General features: G+C 41.3%; 2 protein-coding genes across 2 annotated transcripts in view; both read right to left on the bottom strand.

Annotated features, from left to right (window-relative positions):
- Positions 1-1376: 1376 nt before the first annotated feature.
- Positions 1377-16007, bottom strand: LOC145396595 (fatty-acid amide hydrolase 2-like). The gene is made up of 13 exons (XM_080269970.1): positions 15807-16007; positions 13053-13187; positions 12708-12804; positions 11464-11550; positions 9837-9967; positions 9377-9488; positions 8351-8505; positions 6880-7023; positions 5710-5814; positions 4691-4898; positions 4527-4576; positions 3250-3432; positions 1377-1475 (listed from the first exon to the last, which is right to left on the bottom strand). Exons 1-13 carry the CDS (start codon positions 16005-16007, stop codon positions 1377-1379), a joined length of 1707 nt encoding a protein of 568 aa, XP_080126096.1.
- A 3683-nt stretch (positions 16008-19690) lies between these two features.
- The window catches only part of LOC145396594 (rifampicin phosphotransferase-like), a 45433-nt gene continuing 41329 nt past the window's right edge, over positions 19691-23794 (bottom strand). The window contains exons 29-32 of the mRNA XM_080269969.1: positions 23226-23360; positions 22453-22555; positions 20895-20969; positions 19691-19752 (exon numbers count right to left, since the gene is read on the bottom strand). Of these exons, the coding sequence (XP_080126095.1) occupies positions 19691-19752; positions 20895-20969; positions 22453-22555; positions 23226-23360 (375 nt within the window). The remainder of the gene's footprint in view (positions 19753-20894; positions 20970-22452; positions 22556-23225; positions 23361-23794) is intronic.

The raw sequence follows: 23794 nt of genomic DNA, 5'->3' as shown, positions 1-23794 counted from the left end.
TCCATTCACAAGCACATAACAGTGAGTCACCTTCCCTCTCAACAACCATCATTTACAATGAGTCACCTTGCTTCTCAACAATCATCTCATCTTATCTACATATACTTTTGAACTATGCACCTCAAGGTTCGAATTGTTCGTATTGTTTATAAAGTCTCCAACGTGCTTGCATGACTGGCTGTCAGCCTTCACAATATTCTGAATGGATAATTAAGCTGCTCCAATCGGATTGAGCCTGTGCGGGTTTATATCCAAGGGATGGTTGGGATTTATTGTTCACACAATGCCACTCAGGGATGAGTTAGGTTGGTCATTCTCACCTTATATGTCAGGACCAACTTGCCTAGCCCCGGGCTCCTATGCCTCATAGAGCAACACAGGATTGGATGATGATAATGAACCTTTTTCTTATTTCTGCCCTCACATCCCTCCCTCCACAACTGTTCCTTTCTTTGTTCAATGCTCGACACCCTTGCAACAGCTCACAAAGCTTTAGTGTTTCTAACCAAACACTCCTTGTAAGCACTCTATATATATTTTTCTATTCCATTTGTTCTCAATTCACTGAACCTAATTACTCCACTACTCCTTGGTCATTTGCATGTGCTACTGCTTTGCCTCTCTGCTTTTCTAATCTTTCACCCTTTCTAATTTTTTTCCCACTCTGAACTAACCTCTCACCTATTATCCTCCCTGCTCCTTGCACATAGCAATACTATGATCGGACAAACATACACAATATCCTTGCACAGCTCAAGCCACTAAGAAAGTACTCCCAAGCACCTTTCTCTCTACAAGCAAGTACACATCAGGCTCCTTTCAACATTCTCTCAAGTTTTTGAATTATGGACTAATTATGCATAACTTTCCTTCTTGACACATGGGCTTCAGGTGCCATCCATTATAGTACTCTAATATGACCCATTACATCATTTACAGAGCTAGTGTCCACTCCTTTTATTTATGTATTCATATCATCAAATTCTTATCAGTCTCCATGGCATGTGCTCAGACTGTATCTTGTTGGTCTATAAATCTGTTCTCTTCCAAATCTGTTTTTATAAGATAACTGTGCAATAATCAGAGCCACTGTCACCATCTCAAACATAAGCTTAACGTACAGTACAAGCATCCTGAGCTGATACACTGATAATAATTCATTCCTCTCTATGATTCATCAACAAACCAATTCCCTCTTTAATCCTGCCTGCACATGCATATACACCTGATCTCACATATGTCATACTCTTCCATTCATCCACTTCATCAAAAGTAATTGCAATAAAGAGACTTCTGGCCAGAGAGAAATACATCAAAATATTGAGAGATAGCAGTCTCGGGGCACATCTTTTGTTAAGTAATCGTGGTAACTCAGGTCAAAGGATCTTTGATGGACATACCCACCCACCAAACGCCTTCTCCAGGTCCTCCGCTATAGCAATGGTGAGGTGATCTTGGTACATCCCTCCCACTATCTGTAATTGTACCAAAAGAAAAATACCAGTTACTCCTTGCTTGACATTGCAGTACTATCAGTCTATACAACAATCTTAAGAGTCAAAAGTTGTAGAAAAAAAAACACACTTAATACTAAGTCTTTTAGCACATTTCAATTTTACAATAATACTGTACATTTTTTAAAGAAGAGACAGAAAACCAAATTACATGACGCCGTTTGCATCCATTGTAAAGTTGACGCCTGATGCATCTTATTTAAAAATCATAACCCTTGTCTAACTTTTTACAAATCTTAGGATCCCAAAGCTATGCTGAACCAAATGGATTCTTTCTGTACTCTAACCTTTCCTGAACTCACTAATCTGCAGTGGAGCTTCTCCAACCACACTATCATTACCTCAAACCTCTTTACTCATACTACTAAGCTCTTCAGTCAGATGGCACAGTTTTCATTTTATTCACAATACAGGGGGGTGCAAGTTGGGAGCAGGGCAGTGAAATGGCGGGGGACAGGGCGACTTGGAGGCGATTTGTTTGTGGCCACCCCAAACGGGATTGAGGCGTCTGGCAATAGATAGATAGACAGCTATCTCCAGATGACACTATGTAGTTTTGATGATGATGATGATGATGATGATGATGATGATGATATTTTCAAACTAGATGGATAAAGAGCAGCCTTCTTTAATTCCTCCAATATTAGAAGACTTTCCTAAACAAAATAAAGTCATCTGGTGGCAGCACAAATAAAATATAAAATAGCATCAGAATGAAATGGGTAATGGTTATAATATCTGCCACTCCCTCATTAACCCTATCAGGTTTCTGGGCCAGGCACATTATGTCTGTGCTAGAGTCAGACACTCTCATGCTGACCCACATCTTCGTGGCTCAATATTTTTCTTTGATCTCTCTGTGTAAATACATTTTTCATGGTAGAAAGATGGTCCTGGTGTCATTTTAAAGCTGAATAATTGTACTTTATCGCAGCATGTTAAAAAAAGGAGAATAACGAAAACAGAAAGTCAAAATGATGAGTTGAAGTTAGGCGAAAACCAAGAATTTTATATCTAGGCAAAGAAAACTAATCAGCAAAAAAAATAATAATAATAATAAGACATATAAATCTGGTTTAAACCATGCAAAACTACAATAAATTACCTTTACAATGCTATATAGATTATGGTTATTTCTGCATTTTATTGCATGGTAAAGCAAAAGGAAAAAGATGCACAATTTTTTATGATGCTCGGCTGCATATTTACTTTGTGATCTTTCTTTGACTGGTCAGGGTAAATACATTTTTTGACAGGATGCTGATGGTGGTGTTATTTTGAAGCTGAGTAGTTGTACTTTACCACAGTATGTTCAAAAAAGGAAAACAAAGAAAATATGTCACAATGATGAATTGAAGTTGGGCAAAAACCAACGTTTTTATAACTTCCCACAGAAAAATATTTAGCAAAAAAAAGAAAAAAAGAAATGTAACAAAATGATGCCAAAACGTGTCATCAGAATCTCAAAGGGTTACCGGTAACTCTTTCAATCCAGTGATACATTTTTATTTTACTCTTCCTATCTCCAGATGATTTTACTACTTTAAAGGAGACCTCTAGTAGCAAATGGATCAATCAAAACCATAGCTAATCTCTCTGGTTCAAAGGGTCTCTCCAAAGCTGAATCAAAGTCATCAGATATTAGCAGGAAGACAATAAAAAAGAAGGCAGTGCTCAATCCTTAACATGTGTCAGAATATGTTTTAAAACATCACTACTTATCCATACAGCTCACCTGAACTCCAAGTGGCAAACCATTATCAGACAAACCAAGGGGGACCTGGGTGACAGGAAAGCCGAGAGCATTGAAGATGGCAGCGTAGGTGAAGTTGAAGGGCCGCAGGAATGACTCACTGTGGTACGGGGCCAGGGTGGGGTGGCTTGGGAAGACCAGCACACCAGTATCACCTAACAGTCGCTGACCACACAATAAAAAGTCAGTGTATGGTACTTATAATAATAATATTCTATGGTACAGGCATTTTATTTGTTATATCTTTCTAAACTTGTATTAATTAAGTTCTAGGGCGAGCAGGTCATTATCCTTGCCTTAAATGGCAGGAAAAAGTAGCCTAGTTTGAGGGCCCCTATGCTCCTTATGGGACTTACAAGGGAGTAGATGAAAGATACAGATAATGTACAATATTTTTACAGTATAAAGATCGTCAGATGTGAAAGGATTGAACTTGCTGGTGAATCTCTTGAGTGTGTGGAAGAGTTTTGTTATTTGGGAGACATGTTGTGTGCTGGAGGTGGGGCTGGAGCAGCTCTGTGGCTAGGGTGAGAAGTGGTTGGAAGAAGTTCAGGGAGCTCTTGCCTCTCCTGACATTGAGAGGTCTCTCCCTACGTGCTAAGGGGTCTTTGTATGCAGCATGTGTTAGGAGTGTAATGCTGTATGGCAGTGAGACCTGGGCAGTGAAGGAGGAAGACATTCGCCGGCTCAGACGTACAGAAATGACAATGATTTTAGGTGGATGTGCAGTGCGTCCCTGCATCGAAGTCCTGGAGGGGCTAGGTTTACAATGGAAGAGTTGAGAGGTAGGATGGGACTGGAGTGTATTGGTGTTGTGATGAGGAGAGGTAGATTGAGGTGGTTTGGACATGTGGAGAGGATGGGGGATGATAATTGGGTGAGGAAGGTGAGAAGTGTTAATATTGGGGGTGGGGTTATGAGGGGTAGACCGAGAAAGACATGGGACGAGGTCATTAAGTGTGACCTTAGGGTTAAGGGACTGAACAGGGAGGCTGCAATGGATCGTGCAGCGTGGAGAGCCACCATTAGGTGACCAAGGCCGACACATGCAAGCATGTTGGAGCCTTTAAAAACGGAAACGAAAACGAATACTCTAGTATATCAACTGAAATGCTTTTTAATCTTGAGCAGGATGTATGTTCATTTAACTTTTACAACATTTTAATGCAGAGGAAAAGTTTTTCTTTAATACACACTCGTGTCAACGACTACCAGGTAAATATGTCAAAATACAAGAAGTAATACACAGTCAAATTCACCTGTATTTTCATCTGCAGAGCCTTCCACTTTGTCTCTCCCTTTGGCTTAGCTGGTGGAGGGCGAATAAACAAATGTACAGTTTTGTCCTTCTGAGATGTGTTCTTCCATTCTATCTCTCTCTGACGCTTTGGTCCTTGATGATATGTGTTCATTGGATCATCACTCTCTGATGCATCTTGTTCATACCTTTCCTGCCCTGGCATATCCCTCCACGGAACATCCTCCTTTCCCATCAGGACTTTCTGTTGCTGACTCAAGAACATTACCTGTAGAGCCAATTTCCCTAGAAGAGCCTGGGCAAGGGAAGGGGCAGTGTAGCGTGTACGGCCTAGCAGTGCTCTGGTGATTTCTGTCCAAATGTTAATCTCACCCTGTAAAGATGAAGGAGATAGTGAGTACTATATGATAATAACCCAAGATGTTTCTGACAGGCAGTTTGAGATGATGCATTATGTTTGGAAGGATATCTAAACAGTGCTGCTGTCAAATTTCCTGGGCTTTCATAGTGCAATCACTGCACAAGTTAACATTTCAAGCAGATTTTATGTTGCTGATGAGCAGCATATTTGGATGCAAAGAAAATAGAAGTATCACAGATATACAACTTATATGATTATTTCTTTTGTTATAAATGGCAAGAAGATCTACAAACTGATAAAAGTAACAAAACAGCATGGGTATATTGTAATCATTAGAATAAAAATTGGAATATACATGTGTGAGTAAGATAATTTACTGCAGTTTGTGTTCTTTAGTCAAATGGACAGGTGTTCCTTATGTCCAGCTGTACAATATGAGCAATGGTATGCCCTCCCAGAAATTACCTCTAACTTCTGTGTAGCAATCAGATTAATATATTTTCACACACCACTAAGAGTCTTATGAGCCATTAAGAGCCATATCAATCATCATTTTAAGCACAAACACAGCACAGCACTTAATGTTGATATAGGTGATGACAGTTAAGAAACTGTATTTTACCACAATGGACTCAGTATGATACCTTAATGTGACTGAGCTCTAATATGGAGACCCTCTTTAGTATAACTAATCTCTAGTTATGAAAACCCTGAAAATTGTTCATTATATCTAAAATAAGTTAAAGTGAGGACTTTTAAAATGAAGGTTTACTGCAAAATTTTAAAAATCTATCACATGATACAAAATATGATGCATCTGAACCTGGTTGTTTGCCAATTGCTGGGCAATGGGTGCCCCTTCCTCCCCCTCCTCTGCCAGTTTCTCCTTCCATATCTGGTATGACTGATGCAGTCCAGGAATCTTCACCTGAAATAACATGCCACTATCTTAGTAATATTCATTGGCATACTGCTGTTGATCTTCTGAATAATGTATCACTCCAATCCCCCTTTGAAGGCAGCTTTAGGAGGAAGGCACATAGCCATCTAATAACTCCACTCAGGCTCTTTAAGTAAGGACAATAAAATTATTCTAAATTATAGCAGACAGTAAGGGGAACCACAATGCCATGTACTCTCTGGTGCGGGCAGGACTCCAGGCCTGGTGTGACTCAATAGCGGTGCAGTTATTTATACCATATATATATATATATATATATATATATATATATATATATATATATATATATATATATATATATATATATAATATATATATATATATATATATATAAATAATATATATATATATATAAATAATATATATATATATATATATATATATATATATAATTTATATATATATATATATATATATATATATATACATATATATATATATATATATATATGAGAGAGAGAGAGAGAGAGATTTACCTAGTTATTCATTCATTCATTTAATTAATTTTTATCACCAATAATTACCAGTATGTAACTGCTTTACCCTTATCTTATATGGGGCATTACTATCCAAAAAACAAACTTTATTATCAGTGTAGTATAGCTAACTGTACACTAATGGAAAGTTCTGGCTATACTCCTGCTACTACTGCCCTAGAATAATCTGATCCATTACACCCAAGTGGCAATAATTACACATTTTCCTGATATCCACCCCTCCAAATCCTATCTCCCCCATAAGGGCAGGATCCACTTGGCCAGGCTGAGATGTGGACATCATCCAGCCCTCTTAAGTTACCAGAAGAGACTGGATGACTCCGTTGCTGATGCAACACAGCACCCCGTACTGTTAAGCACATTATGGACGATTCCATTGTGCATAATCACCTACGCCAACAACACAACATGCACTCCTTGAGAGCTCTGTGGGAAAGGCCGGTCTCAGCCATGACCTTCCTTAGGGATTTGGGGCTGTTCGGCTAGACTGCCTAGGGAACAACTACTATTACTACTACACATTTTCCACACCTACCTTGTGTATGATACAGTCATATGTGTGCTGAAAATGTTCTGTGACTCGTCTCTGTGCTGCCACTAAAGGTCCCACCACTTTGCTTGTCATCACCTCGTCACCATCACTTTCCATTGTGTAGATCTTCACACCACCAGGGTCCACCTGAGCCATTACAAGTTTTTTATTTATCTATTTGGCCATATTTTTGATGGATTTAGAGGCTTTCTAGCTCTGTTCCTTAGTGATTTATTTTGCATAATACAGCTTATCACAATACGCTTTTGTGTGCTGTTTATGTCATATCTTTTTTATATCTACAGATTGCATAAATAACAAACAAGAACACAGTATATTAATGTACCAGACACAGAAGTATCCTGGTAAGGAAGAGGTGCAGGGGAACTTCCTCAGTAATGGCAATAATTGCAATCCCAAGGTCAACTGAAAGTAGACTCACCAAACTGCAGGCTGAAACTGTCCTCCTGCAGTCCACTATCCTCCTTATGAAGGACATGGAGGAAGTTATGGGATGTTTGTATAACAGGGCAGCAGAGGTGACAAGTTATATCAGTGCCAATACGAGAAGGCGTCTTTCTGCAGTACTTCAATGAAAACCAGGGATATTTTGGCAGCAGTGGAGTCTATAAGGGTTTGCACAACTTGTAATATAGGTGCCTGCCTGTGTATCTTCCATTATCATACAGACATCATTGGGAGGTGTCAAGATTTATATTCATGGACCAACATTTGTCGGTAAAAATCAATACACATTTAGGACCTGTGTGTGTATGGTGTAGTTCTTATGAGTTGAAGTGGCATGCTGTGCATGGACTCTCGTTTCAAATATGGTGGAAATTTCTCTATGGAATGGTTTTATCATTATCATTAGCCTAACCTCTTTTTCCCATTCGAAGATGCAGTGAGGTAGGTTCAGAAAGTAAGAAAAGGGAAAAAGCATGACTGAGGGATAACTAACCAACAGCATGCCCACTGAAACTGGTTAAACACTAATTCACTTACAATTCAAACCCCCTCCCACATTCTGACTATTCACAGGCACACATGTGTGCTTCTTATTACTTATCAGAGTCAATCCAATAATTACTAGGTTAAAGAAGGGGTACCAAGCTCTTGTCATTGCTCCTCCATACAAAATTATGCAACCAACTCAGTCCCCTGCTAGTTCCCTAGCCTAGCCAGATTCCAGAGCTACCTTACTTTCTCAACACACTTATTTATGATATCCATGAACCTTCTTGGCTGACCATGCCTCCTTCCACTTTCCAACTCACTCACATATACCTATTCTCTCCATATGACCCTGGCAGCCAGTCAAGAAGTATTTTCCTTCTGTCCACTGCATTGTTTTTCAGCAGTTCATGGATTAACTGTCAATAAACTCAGCATGGTATGAACCCTGAAATACTCTCATACTGTACAACATTCACCTATCCAAGTTTCTGTGCTAAAACGCAACCAAATGACTCACAGGTTTGCCAAGGGAGAGTTTGTCAACTTTGTCCCGTGCAAGGATGGCCAGGACTGGGGCAAGATCTGAGGCATGGCGGGTGAGGGGGCCTGGTTCCTGAACTTCACTGTATTCCCTGTGGTCATATATGTTGCACCCACGCACACTAACCAGACCTGACAAGAAACAATCATACATAAAAATAAGTTCACAAAAAAATAAATAAATAAATCCATGCAAAAAATAATAAGTTCATGAAACAAACTAAATAAACCTATTGTGCAAACAACATTCAGTACTGTACCCAATAAACAGTACAGTGACAAAACCACTTGCTGCCATACACATCTTTGTGCTAGTGAGAGAAATGGGAGAAATGGAGTTCCCCCGAGCTAAGCCCTGTATTGGACTATATAGCCCAGCTAGGGTTACAGGAGCGAGCTACCACTCCCAGCACGGCAGCCCGGGCGAGGCTCGAACTCGCAATCCCCCGATTACGAGTCCAGCGCGCTACCACTGTGCTACCGCACCCCCCGTGCTAATGAGAGAAGCCTTTATTTCATTAGATCTTTAAAGTTTACAACATAGAACAAAATTTTCCTTAGAGCAATCATATTCTAATTACAAAGCATACTCTTCCTCTTGTGGAAAACTAACCCTTTCTGAAGCACCTTCTTTCCTAATTTCATACTAACATGGTAGTCATTGTCACAGAGAGGTGTAACTTCATCCTTATCACATGTCCACTGAATAAAGATAGTGAGGTGCCGGAGAGGGAAGTTTTCAAGTGGTGGCACTATTAATGTAACTGGCTGGCTCTGTTGTCCTGTTATACAAACATTCTTCAACTCCCTCCCTATCCCCCTGAAATGAGGACTGCAGACTGCAGGAGGGATACTTTAGCCTGCAGTCCACCAGGTTCATGCGAGATAAGTCTGGAGCTGTAACCACTACCACAGTATTATAAAGACAAAGAGAAAACTAATTAAAAGGTTCAAAGATAGTAAAAAATAAAAAAAAATGTAAGGATTAAACTCTGTAACTCACCAGCAGTGGGCTTATGGGCAAAGAGGCCACAGAAAAAGGCTGGTGTACGAACTGAACCCCCTGTGTCGGTCCCAAGTCCCAGAGGTGATCCACATGCACATACCAGAGCTGCCTAAAAGTAGGAAAGCCAATGGAGAAGGATTCTGATTTTCATGCTTAAAATTTACACATACATCATAACATACAGTATAAAAAAATTGGGTACACCTAGGATTCAAATACAGGTAGAGTACAGCACTCTTAAATCCACAAATCTGATGATATCTATTTTTAGGACATTCTTGCTACTTCCAGGAGACTTTATTTAGCTTTGGGGAGAATTTTTAAAATGAAGGAGTAAGATATTGCTTTCATTAACCCCTTCACCATTACAGGTCCTCCCTGATCAGAATAAAATCATACAGAGGAAGAAGGAATTTGAAAAAAAATCAATGTGGTGAAGAATGTGGTGTGTGCTTACCTCCCCCCCAGAAGAGCCACCAGGGGTCCTGCGTGTGTCATAGGGGTTGTTGGTGCGGCCATACACAGGGTTGTCGCTCTCCCACCACATACCCAACTCAGATATGTTGGTGGCGCCCAGTAGGATGGCACCTGGAGTTTAATTCTTGTTGGTCAAAGGGCCATATTCTCATCAGTTTAAGAAGTTTTATATCATCTTTTTCTTGACTGTTCTTTTTCACACTACACCTTAGTATTCTCTTCAAAAACTTTCACATTCCTGAATAACCCCTTCCATGCAGGTAATGAACAGCCGTGGTCATATAATATGCCCTAGCATGAATTCAGTATCCATCCATCCATCATCCAATTCTACATTGCCCCATGAGAAGCGTAGATGCCCGGGGCTAGGCAATTTGGTCCTGACATTTAAGATGAGAGTGACCAGCCTTCATCCCTGAGTGGCATTACATGAGCAATAACCCCAACCACCCCTTGGATATAAACCTTCACTGGCTTAATCCGATTGGAGTGCTGTAATTACCCACTAAACCACCAGGTGCCACAATTTGGTTATATGGTTACCACCCAGCGTAGTAAATGGTTTCCTGGTGCACAGGAAACCATTAGGCTTGTCACTCAGTGTAGAGTCGCCCATAGGCAGAAGGAAGAGAAAAGAATGAAAGAAAGAAAGACAAAAGAGGGAGTGTAAAGTCACCCGTAGGCAGAAGGATGAGGAAAGAATGAAGTAAAGAAAGACAAAAGAGGGAGTGTAAAGTCACCCGTAGGCAGAAGGATGAGGAAAGAATGAAGTAAAGAAAGACAAATGAGGGAGTGTAAAGTCACCCGTAGGCAGAAGGAAGAGAAAAGAATGAAGTAAAGAAAGACAGAAGAGGAAGGAAGGAATGGAGAGAGGAGAGGAAAGGGCAGACACCCGAGAGCAGCACTACACTGAGTGAGTGGATTCAGTAACCAGCCAAAATTTCTCAGTGCCCCCCCTTTTTTTTTTTTTTTTTGTCAGCCACTGTGCTACTATTTATACTTCACAATGGATCTCAGTGATCAATTTCCTACCCTTTACAGTACACTCACTCTACCTACCACAGCTCATGCCTACTGATTTTATCATATACCTTTCCTAAGTCCACAAATACTAAAAGCAGCTTCCTATCTGTTTTAACACCATTCTTCATCAAAGATCCTGGAAATAGTCCAGTTACTAAAATAATGGAATATGAAAAGAAAGAAGGAACTAAAGTGAATGAAAGGTGGGAATGTACTGAGTAACAAGTGTGTAAAGATCTTAGTAAGAGAAAGTAAAGTTAAATGATAACCAGGAAAAAAAGATTTATGTAAATTACATTTAAAACAGAAAATATTTTGGAAGGAGGTCCAAATCAATTATGATGATAATATGTGGTGGAGAAAGTGGAATGAAATGCTTGTGGGAAACATGCCAGAAGACCATGATGAGCAGAGCTGTACCAGTGGATTGAAAGAAGGCTGCAGTTGTGCCTTTGCACAGGAGAAAAGGTGACTGAAGTGAGTGCAAAAGTTATTGCATCTGTCCCTGGCATTTGCCACACAGCCTGTTCCATGTTTTATTCTATCTCCTGTATTGTGTTGTCCCTCCTGTTAGTCAGTCTCACCTGCCTTCTTCATACTGATAACTACTCGTGCATCACGGATGGCAGTTACCCCATCCCTGACCAGCAGACCTCCAGTTTGGGGAAGTCCTGGGGGACAATGATGTAAGAATTCAGTTACCGTACTAAGTATGTTTCTCACATCAACATGCATAATACCTCAAAACACTATGTACAGTATTCAGTTACTAAGTATGTTTCTCACATCAATATGCATGATACATCAAAATACTATGTACAGTAATACTAACACTTACACAGCACAGTACTGTACCAGTGTAACAGTAAGATATGTAGGACAAAAGAGAATACTACAGCACATGTAATACTGTATCTGTGAGGAGGAAGCTGAAGGTTAATGTAAACAAAAGTAAAGTTATGGTGTTTGAGAGGAATGAAGTCAAAGAGTGTGCAGTGAGGTTGGATGGTGAGGATATGGAGAATGTGAGTGCATTCAAGTACTTGGGTAGTGTGATGAGTAAGGATGGAACTTTGGGGGATGAAGTACGTGAAAGGGTACAGCAGGGAAGGAAGGTTGTTGGCACATTGAAAGCAGTGATGAGAAATAGGGAGGTGAGTATGGAAGTTAAGAAGTCACTGCATGATGGTATTGTGATCCCTACCCTGACGTATGGAAGCGAGGCGTGGACCTTGCAAGAGGGGAACAAGTCAAGAGTGAGAGCAGTGGAAATGAGTTACTTGAGAGGAGCATGTGGAGTGACATGGAGGGACAGGTTGACGAATGAAGAAGTGAAGGAACGTTGTGGGGTAGATGTGGATGTGGTTGAAAAGATTAGGAGAAATACACTGAGGTGGTTTGGACATGTGGAGAGGATGGAGAATGAAAGACTGACTAAGAGGGTGTATGTAGGTGAGGTGGAGGGGGGGAGAGGGAGGGGTAGACCGAGGATGAGGTGGAGGGATGGAGTTGAGAGGTATATGAGGGAGGGGGGGGTGAGTTGGGGGGAGGGGAGTCAAATGGTGGGTGACAGAGTGACTTGGAGGCGTTTTGTCTGCGGCCACCCTTTGCGGGATTAGGGCGTCGGGCTATAGATAGATAGATAGATAGATTATTGCAATAATGAACCAGTCACTGAAGCTAGAATCAGAACTGCAAGTCTGGTAAAAATAGATCACAAACTATGAGTTAACATGCAAAGAAAAAGACTATAACTACTGTATTGTACTGCATAAAGAAATGGCCAAACCATATGATCAGTGTATTAAGTTCTATGAATGCAACTCACCAGCAACAGCTATTGTCTCCTTCACAGTAAATGGGACCCCTAAGAGTGGCTGATGAATTCTCACCCACTCCTTGGTCAGGGTGCCAGTCTGGTAGCCCTGGTTACCAAAATACAGAGGGAATTATCATCTTGGACATTACCTGTTGTCCAGGACATACAAATACTGCAGTATTATTGCTGTAAAGGGTATGAACAAGCACAGAGATCCCTCAACTACCATAAACTAAATACAGTACAGTACAGTACTGTACAGGACATGCAAAACTTTATTGCTGCGAAGTGTCAGTACAAGACTCTTGCAAAGTAGGGCACAAAGACTCAGAAAGCAAGACTCCAATATTATACCTTGTCAAGGCGTTCGTCGACCAGTTGTGCCTGGAAGAGTGCTGCCTCAAAGTGTTCTTGGACAAGTGCATTTAGAATGGGGTTGACGTTACTGATGCGAGTCACGTATGCTCTAACCACCTCCAAACAGCTTATCTGCAGCAAACCACAAAACAATATAGTATCTTTGGAATGCTCATTTTATTAAACTTGGATGAAAAGGGGCTTGATATAAAATACTTAACTGAATAATGTACCTGCACACTGTACTTTACCTGGGCAAATTTTTAATACTATTCACTTTACATCCTCTTACATCTACTATTATGATCACACTAAAGATGGGCATTTTTCTTCTTAGAGTACTGCACCTGTAACATAATAATGACCACAGAATTTGCAGTGATGGTCAACCAGGGTACATGAAGATTTCTTGGGGAACATGGAATGGGGTGCACAGTACAAATGCAGTTTTATGGAGTTAAAAGAAAATGACACATAATCAAGCTCCGTTTTACATGATTTAGGGGCCCAGAACCACCCTCTAGTGAAATTCTTATGAGGAAACTTCATATGGGACCAGATTCCTTCACAATTTGACTCTCATAACCCAACCAAACTCAACCCCCCAAACTTTTATAGACAAAAGTTATACCAACAGTTGTAGGACATTTGAGATGCTACTTGCACAACGGAGCACAAAGCTTAAAGTAGGCTAACCATTTCAACTTCAGCACCTTAGTGACTTATATGCTATCATGCCCTGCCTTGTCACATAGATATCATTGTCTGCTTCACTTATTCTGATTTTTATCCCTGGTTTTATTCATACTTTTCTGGGATGGAACTGAGGGGAAGGGATGCCAACAAACTACAGATCTGCTTGCTTTAAGTAGGGTTTTAATAATATTCTTCTTTAATACAGTACAATAATTATGGTATATCTTTTCTTGGACTGGCAAAATCTTAAGAGTTATACCTTCTTTAATATTTGTAGTGTTAAAGCCAAATGGTTTCTTGTAACCCATGGAATCATTTACTACATTGGCTGGTAACCGTACATTGTAACTAACCGCTGTATGCCTGGTAGTGCAGTGGATGCAGTGGGTTAAGATGCTGCAAACAGATATGGTCCATAAGAGCTAATATCCAGCTCCATGGGGTGGTTTAAATATAGTATAATGCTCGTGCAACGCAGCTCATGGCATGTGACTGGCTGCTGTCCAGACTATGTCCTAGCCCTGGGCACCTCATCTCAGCTCCTAAAGCAGAATGACAGCTGCATAGATCAGTGGTTAGAAGTTTTGTATTACTGTGTAGTTTTTCCACAACCTTAGGTAATCTTTTCATCAACATCTGAAATGCTACATTTTCACTGCACTTACAAGGGTGGCCTTAACCAGTGTGTGTCCCTAAGTTACTCACTCGTGGAGTTACTGTACGTTTTGAACAGATGAAATCTGACACATTACAAATGTAGTGTTTTATGAGTGTCACATTTATAGATGGTCCATGGCAATATGTGGGATTTGGGTGGGCTACACAGAACCCATCTTCAGAGATGGGTTCTGAAACTGGGTTCTATGTAGCCCAAAAAGTTTGAGAAAACAAAAAATTCAAGCTCTAACCTATCTCTCTTCTACCCAACATTCCACTGTAGGCACATTTATGATGGAGTGAATGGGGGGGAGGGTGTATTGCTGGTGTCTGGTATGCATCTGAGGTGTGTGTAATTTACATCTAGGGGTGGTGGCGACCATCATCCACTCACTTGATGCAGTGCTGTCTATTTCTTCCTTAGCATTTATCATTCTTTTTTTTCTGTGCCTGTCCTCCTCTCATCCTATTTCTCCCATCTTTCCTGTCACTTCTTATTGCTTTTCATTCCTTTACAGGTGGCTTTACATTGAGTGACACGCCAAATGGTTTCCTATAAGCCAAGAAACCATTTACAACGCTGGGTGGTAACCATATAACCAAACCGTACGTGCTCCCTACGTGTCAACAAGTGGGTTGGTGAAGGGTTAGTGCCCCTCCCCGTAACACAAATAACTCAAAGTCAAATGGCCACCCCTTACGGGATTATGGCGTCTGGCAATAGATAGATAGGTATGTATGGGTGTGTCTGAGGGATTTATCCGAAGTCAAAGGAAAGTGGATGCTGTTGGGGTGGGTGCAGCTAGTAGAGGTGTCCGTTGTCTTGTTTTGTGCTTTCCTAAATGACCGCAGTTAGCAGCTGACGACTGGAGATATGATGGGTTGTTAGCCAACGTAGGGGAGTGTAGTAAGTGTTAGGCAACTTTCTCGCAATCTGTCTGTGGGAATCATATGGATATTCGAAGATATTCCAGAAATTTTCATCTCGGGGTTAATAACCTCCACAGCACTGAAAATGATATTCACCACGTCCAGACCTGTGACCTCGTAAGGGCTGACTGTACTGCACCATTGTCTATACTGTTATAAATTTCACTCCGTTAGCTCCAAAGAATATTGCAGGCTACACAACTTTCACATTTATTACTGGGTTGCCATTGATCCCAAAGCAATCAGACTACACGACGGCTTTCCCTCGCTAACCTAGTTAGCACCTAGCAGTTACCGTTGACTGAGACCAAAGGCGTTCAAGGAGGGAGTTAAGGGTCGCTTGTATAACCAGGCAGAGGAGCGACTTGGTCTATTGGTGGCACCACGTGAAGGCATCCCTCTCCAGCACCTCCCCCTCAGTATCACCAACTGTTTTATACTCTCCGCTTATGTTTGTAATTATTATACCTTTCGCTCACGAATGTTGTAGGCGAGGCTGGAGGCGGAGAGGAGCAGTGTAGGGTTGAAGACTGGAGGCAAGATTGTCTTCTTCCTCCATCCTGCGAGCAAGGCCATTAACACAGTCACCCATTGATCCCATAAAACCCTCAACACGCGCCACAATGGCCACAGAGACTGCACCACAAACCACAACACTTGCCCCAACATCTCGCCAGTAGGGAACTGTTGTCACCCGTCGTTCAGATAAGGAGGTTAAAGTGCCACCTGCTAATTGCGTAATCTTAACGCGTTACACACTGGGAATATGTTCATTTCATCATCAAAATATATATACTCCAAATATTTAGCATACCAGAGAGAGTGGGCTAGTTACTTTTAGTGTAGGCTCTTTTTATGCAAAACAAGACAAGAGACATTTGATAGCCCCACCCACCCCAACCTTTATCAGCCACCTCAACACATCTCAAGAGGTGTCTTCAGACACCACAGGCATACCTGACACCCCAGATGCACATAATGAGCACCTCAGACACCCCCCCCCCATCCCCCAATCAAGTCCACCCACCCTTTGGCACGCACCGTAAGTTGGATGCCTAAGCTATATAAATTAGGGTTGCAGATGGCCATAGTTCACTCTTCAGAAAGCCACAGTAACTGAGTGAGAAACCCGCATTGATTTGGCAGACCTGTGGATGCGGTTAAAAAAAAAAAAAAATGATCGTAAGTGGTGGGATAATGTTCATTCCACACCGCTACTCCGCCACTCCTTGCATCTCCAGTACCTTCCGGAATCCCATTCAGCACAAAGGCAAGTAAAGTGTAACGGACCTGATGGCCCTTTCGAGGCAATTAGCTACAGAGAAGGTCATGACTAAGCTTGAGTGCACTAACTTCCCTGCGTTGAATCTCACCCATCCTTTATTGAAATATTTGTATACAACGTTAACTTTATATACTGCTATCACGTCTGCCCATGTTGGCTCTGTAACAGTGGGTCTTACAGTTCCACACACGTCTGTCAACACTCCTAAGCCACTTGATTCGCGAGCTTGCTCAGTTCCGTCCTGCAAAGCCCCAGAGACAGATGCAGGAGTGTGAATTCCTCTCGATAGGATCACGGATGGGATGGGGGGGGGTGACATGGACCGGGATCCCTACTGAACCCCAGTTATCAAGACAATTAAAGAGAAATAGAAGATGCTTGAGATTTGACTGAAGAATGAAATTAAGGTCCGCCAGCTTGCCCAAGGAAATGCAGCATGATTAAATAAATAAATAAATAAATAAATAATAAAACGGTGGTTGTCCTCGACTCTCGACACAAAACCTGGAAACTCAAAGGATTCATGTAGCCTATTTGCACGATTTAACCTATGATTCCATCATGCTTTTAAAAGATTCCCCCTTCCACCCCTCAAATAAGTGTCTGGGGGCATTTGGCCAAAATAACAAATGGAAGGCGCACACACACACACACACACACACACACACACACACACAGGTATCTCCGACTAAAGAGACTTCTGAATTTCAGTTTTTCTAATATTTAATTACAGGTCAGTTCTACTTTGCTTACTTTTTCCAGTTTCCGTGTCTTCCCGTTCTGTGCGACAATAAAGGATGCTGCGACTGACGATGAGGATGAGGAGGAGGAGAAGGAGGAGGAAAATGAAAAATCTAAGCATCCCAAAAAGATAGTTTTATTAAAATTATTCTAAGAGTAATGGCCAGGGCCGGATTTAGGCATAAGCTTAGGGCTTTTCAGTAAGAAGGGGTCTTTCATTTTTTTTTATTTGTCACAGTTTTATAATTTCTATTTAAGTAATGCTTTAACCTCTGCACGGATCTGTTATGCATCGTGGCAGCATTTTCAAGTTCAGTTGATACACACCCTTATTTAGTGTTGGCAGTTGCTATCTTATCTTTTTTTTTTTTTTTCCTTGAAGGGGACAATCTTGCGTGTTTCTAGACTTTGGTTCCCTCTTCCTTGCTTTAAAAATAAAAATACGGCCTCTAGTACAGTTTCCCATGGCATACGGTCTGTCTATCTTTTTATCTACAGCCAGACGCCTTACTTCCTTAAGGGGTGGCCACAAACAAACTCCCTCCACGTCTCCCTGTCCTCTGCCATTTCCCTGCTCTCCCTCCAACTTGAACCCCTTTCCCTCATATATCACAGGGTATCACAATGCCTAAATCCGGCTCTGGTAATGGCACAGCCTCAAATGAACTAGCACAGTATGTTGCAGTAGTAATGAACACGACACGAATTATAATTTTCTTTTTCTTATCCCACAGACCTCACACACGTATAAAATTCACCAGCCATGTACAATTAACATCATTATCAGTTCCATTCAAAATATCTGTCTTGGATTATACGTTAAATTTAATGTGGCTTTGCTCTGTGATAACCGTCGAAGTGCGTATACACCGCAGATATTTCATTTATTATACAGTATCAGTTTCATTCTCTCTCTCTCTCTGCATCAGTTATATATTATTCACTTCATTCACTTATACAGAATCTCTTTCCCTTCCTCTCTCTCTGCATCAGTTATATATTATTTACTTCATTCACTTAAACAGTCTCTCTCTCTCTCTCTCTCTCTCTCTCTCTCTCTCTCTCTCTCTCTCTCTCAGTTCATTTTTGCTGCTACAAGACGGTTTCATCCAACATAGAAAAGGCCTGTCGTACTAAATGGGTGTATCAAGGCTATATCTTACCCCTTCAGTTCCAAATATTACTGCACAGCTGACTAAAATCGTTGGGAGTTTGCAAAAATAAAATAATATAAAGTAAAATAAAAATAAAGCAAATTAAAATAAAATAAAACTAGAATGGCATCAGTAGAGCGCATACCTCCGCCATCAACATCCATGCAATATTCACTGAAAAATTTTGCGAAAATATCGAAAAATGCCTTATCTCGCTATGTTACAGAAAGTGAAAAGAAATTCCTGGATCTGCACCTTTATCCGGATCGGCACCAAAATTTAATGGAGTCTATTCTGGGGCAAGGCCCATTCTTCCACCAAGTTTCGTGGAAATCCGTCCGGTAGTTTTTGTGTAATCTTGCCTACAAACCAACCAACAAACAGACGGACAGGGGCGAAAACATAACCCCCTTGGCGGAGGTTATAAAATAAAAGAATGTAAAATAAAGTAAACTAAAATACAACAGTTAGATAAAATAAAATCAGGTTAAATAAAAGAGAATAAAGTTAAATAAAATAAAAGAGTAAAAGAAAGTTAATTTAAAAAGTTGAATATAAACGGTTAAATATAATAAAATAAAATAAAGTTAAATACAATAAAATGTAGATAAAATAAAATAAAGGAAATGAAATAGAATAAAATAAATCCTCGGTCTCATTGAGTTCAGAATCATCACTTTTTATCAGATGTTTGTATCTCTTTGTCCTTTATTAGTAATTCACCGGGTCGGTCAGGATCACCTGATGGTCGTGATCGTCAGCTTTTACCCTCCCGGAAGGGAGCTGAGAGCTCATATAGTCCGATCTAAGGGCAAGGCTGTGACCTTCACACACGCACACACCCGTCCCCTTGCTCAAGGGGGACAGTAACCACCCACTTCGTCAGTGAAACTTTTCGCAACCTGAGCGAGGCGCGAACTCCCGTCCACCAGTTGGCAAGCGAGAACGTTACCACTGCACCAGCGAGCGGTGTGTGTGTGTGTGTGTGTGTGTGTGTGTGTGTGTGTGAAACATGACATGGTATAATTATAAGTATGTGTGGGAATTTTGATAAGGGGAATATTATTGTGTGTGTGTGTGTGTGTGTGTGTGTGTGTGTGTTCTTACCTACCTTACCTAATTGTATCTTTACAGGAATGAGTGTGTGTGTGTGTGTGTGTGTGTGTGTGTGTCTACCGGGCCTGAGAGAGGATGGTGAGCGTGCCTTGAGAAGAGTCCAGCAGTACTGTGTCACCTGCGAACAAGAAAACCAGGTAAGCCAGGTAGAAGAGTTAATTAGGGCCAGGTAAATGCACCAGGTAAGCTCTTGCACCTGGATACCTGTCCCCCCAGCCACCTCCCCAAAGAAATAAGGTTTTTCTTAGTGTACGGTTCCCTAACACCTTCTCCTGAGCGAATTATTCTCCATACTACACCTTACTGCTCTCTTGGGTGCTGTTTTTATCTTTTAAACACTAACATCGAATGAAAAAATAGTAGTGAGAGAGAGAGAGAGAGAGAGAGAGAGAGAGAGAGAGAGAGAGAGAGAATATGTAATCCCGATCCGTTTTTAATCGAATAATTATGGAATTTTTACGCAATATTCTCAAAAATTTGTTGGTTTCTGAAAAGGTTACTCCTGAATTATGAATGTCATCCATCAGTTTCGTTATATCGCTGTGTGTGTGTGTGTGTGTGTGTGTGTGTGTGTGTGAATCATGACACTGTATAACTGTGTGTATATCGGAGAATTTTGATATGTGCAACGTTGGGTCTGGTTAGTACCTGGATGGGTGACCGCCTGGGAACACCAGATGCTGTTGGCATCCCTACGTCAAGTGGGGTTGGTGGAGGATTAGTGCCCCTCCCTGTAAAACAATTAACTCTAAGCCCTTGGCCACCCCATTTGGGATACATGGCGTCTGGCAATGGATGGATGGATGGATGGAATATTATAATCGTGTGTGTGTGTGTGTGTGTGTGTGTGTAATTCACCGGGTCGGTCAGGATCACTTGATGGTCGTGATGGTCGTGATAGTCAGCTTTTACCCTCCCGGAAGGGAGCTGAGAGCTCATATAGTCCGATCTAAGGGCAAGGCTGTGAACCTTCACACACGCACACACCCGTCCCCTTGCTCGAGGGGGACAGTAACCACCCACTTCGTCAGTGAAACTTTTCGCAACCTGAGCGAGGCGCGAACTCCCGTCCACCAGTTGGCAAGCGGGAACGTTATCACTGCACCAGCGAGCGGTGTGTGTGTGTGTGAATCATGACACTGTATAACTGTGTGTATGTCGGGGAATTTTGATATGTGGAATATTATAATCGTGTGTGTGTGTGTGTGTGTGTGTGTGTGTGTGTGTGTGTGTGTGTGTGTGTGTGTGTGTTAGGCCTACCTGTGCTAACGATGTGTGTGGCACCTGCTACCCCCACCACGCAAGGCAAACCGTACTCTCTCGCCACCACCGCACCTGCACATCAAAATAATAATAATAATAATAATAAGAGTAATCATCATCATCATCATTACCACCACTACCACCACCACCATCATCATCAATACCACCACTACCTCCCATGCCACCACCACCACCACCATCATCATCATCAATACCACCAATACCACTATCACCACCATCACCACCACCATCATCATCAATACCACCACCACTACCACCACCACCACCACCACCACCACCACCACAATGAACCAGTGTTAGTTTGATATCGAGAGGGTCCACACAGATAAGAGTATTATGAATGAGATTACACAGAGATAAGACCATCACTTTTTTTTTAAGAAGATGAACTGAGGGAGGAAAAACAAAAAAAATAAAATAAAACAATCCATACATGCCCAGGAAAACAAGTGTGGAAAAGTTACATACTGGAATTAACAAGAAAATAGAGGCCAGGATACATAATACATATAAAGATACATCATTAGGATACAAAACAGGGGCTGGGAATACATAGATACATAGAGGGAGGGTTAGGATGCATTAGGATGATACAGGAAGGCAGTGTGGCTTAAACTGAGGGTTGGATAGAGATGAATTACAGCTCTGAGGATACATATTAAGGAGTTTGGATACATATTAAGGCGTCTGGATACATAATAAGGACTCTGGATACATAATAAGGAGTCTGGGTCAATATTAAGGAGTCTGGATACATGTTAGTGTGCCAAAATACATGCTAATAGAGGGTAATATGCATAACACGTGGTGAGAATACAAGCTAGGTGGTCAGAATACATCTTAGCCGGTAGGGATACATACTGTACTAGAGGGCTTCATAGGATACAAGACCGTATTCTGTTCAGTTAAGGAAGCTCCCCCACAGGTTCTCCCGAGCGATTTATATCGCTTATTGAACATTTCCTTCCAAAATCGCCATACTCTGCATTAATAAAACGTACAATAGAATATCAGCCAGGTGACATATCCAAAACTAAATTGCTAAGGAAAAGGTTCTAGGGAGACGAGGGAGATGAAATACGTATCAGAAGGGAAGGATTAAACAGCAAAGAGTCAGGATACACGACAGACGAACGTATCACATAATAGCTAAGATACACGACAAACTGCTAGGATACAGTACTTAGAATCTACTACTGCTAGGATACTCTACTTAGAATCTACTACTGCTAGTATACTCTACTTAGAATCTACTACTGCTAGGATACAGTGCTTAGAATCTACTACTGCTAGGATACTCTACTTAGAATCTACTACTGCTAGGATACTCTACTTAGAATCTACTACTGCTAGGATACTCTACTTAGAATCTACTACTGCTAGGATACTCTACTTAGAATCTACTACTGCTAGGATACTCTACTTAGAATCTACTACTGCTAGGATACAGTACTTAGAATCTACTACTGCTAGGATACTCTACTTAGAATCTACTACTGCTAGGATACTCTACTTAGAATCTACTAGGACTAACCATGGGAAATAAGGCCTCCTATTTCAGTGACCACGCCTGCTAGTAGAGGGAAGTAAGGAGTCCAGCCCACGTCCGTACTAGCCGTCACTAGCACCTCCCCTCGCTGTGATGAGAGAGAGAGAGAGAGAGAGAGAGAGAGAGAGAGAGAGAGAGAGAGAGAGAGGGAAGAGAAGAGGAGTGGAGAAGGGAAGAAAAGAAGAGATTACAAGAGAAGGGAAGGGAAAAAATATGTAAGAAAAGAAGGGAAACGGTGAAAATAACAAGGAAAGAAAAGAGAGAGAGAGAGAGAGAGAGAGAGAGAGAGAGAGAGAGAGAGAGAGAGAGAGAGAGGGCAAAAGGAGTGAAAAGTGGATTGAGAAAAAGGAAGGAAGAAGGAAGACAAGGAAAGAAAAAATGGAAGACAGGTGAAAAACAGGAGGATAAAAAATGAAGAGATGAGAAGGGAGGGAAAAGGAGAGACAGAAGAGGAGAAAAACGAAGAGAAAGAGCGAAGGAACAAGGAGAAAAAGGAGGAAAGATGAGGAGGAAGGAAAATTTTGGATGAAGAGAGTAAGAAACATGAGGAAATTATATTAAATGTGAATGCAGATAATTTCACTATTATATTTGCCATTCTACTCTCCATCTATCTATGTCTTATTCTAATATATTCGCTATTTTACTCAAAGTCTATCCATTTACAGTTGTTTTTACGCATATTACCAGATTATGGTGTTGTGGGTATGTCGGCGTGTGTGTGTGTGTGTGTGTGTGTGTGTGTGTGTGTGTATTACCTGTATGTGCGTGGCGTGCATCAAATTAGTCACAACCCTGGCCTTCGCAGTGACCTGGCCGTGACACACAGGCGTCCCCGTCAGCACGCGACACCCATCCCTCTCCTCCACCTGGCACTCCTCACCTGCACGCACCTGGGGAAGAGATCAGTTACAATATATAATTCTCTATCATTATATTTTTTTTATGAAAGGAAGAAGGAACCAAAGGCTAGAAGGCCGCATGAACTGTCCCCTCCAAGAAAAAATAAAAACAAGATAACAGAGAGCCAAATTCAAGCTCCATTCATTTCGAGATGCCAGGACACACTGCGTTTAAAAGACTGGAGGCCATAGGCAGTAGGAAATACAGACAGAGGAAGACAGTGCCAGAGTTGACCAGTTGCATACATGGACTGGGAGTACCGGATACCTTGCATTAGAGAGTTGGACAGAAAAGGGATGAGAGTTTGCTGCTAGGCGGGTGCTACGTTGCGGATTACCGTCGGTCCATTTCTATGACAACCTCCTATACTCTTTTCACATTAACTTGGCCTAAGACTGCCATCCTTTCTATCATGAATACTGAG

The sequence above is a fragment of the Coenobita brevimanus genome, chromosome 38, assembly GCF_032717465.1.
Source record: "Coenobita brevimanus isolate Jiangsu-jjx chromosome 38, ASM3271746v2, whole genome shotgun sequence".
In the NCBI taxonomy this organism is placed as follows: domain Eukaryota; kingdom Metazoa; phylum Arthropoda; class Malacostraca; order Decapoda; family Coenobitidae; genus Coenobita; species Coenobita brevimanus.
Note: the sequence above shows the minus strand (reverse complement) of the source record. Positions and strands in the feature narration are given on the sequence as shown.

Coding starts and splice junctions, on each gene's coding strand:
- LOC145396595 (XM_080269970.1), bottom strand. CDS start 16,007: ATGTTGGGGCAAGTGTTGTGGTTTGTGGTGCAGTCTCTGTGGCCATTG. Junction 13,188..15,806: donor ACAACATTCGTGAGCGAAAG/GTATAATAATTA, acceptor GGTTTGCTGCAG/ATAAGCTGTTTGGAGGTGGT. Junction 1,476..3,249: donor GTTTGCCACTTGGAGTTCAG/GTGAGCTGTATG, acceptor GTACAATTACAG/ATAGTGGGAGGGATGTACCA.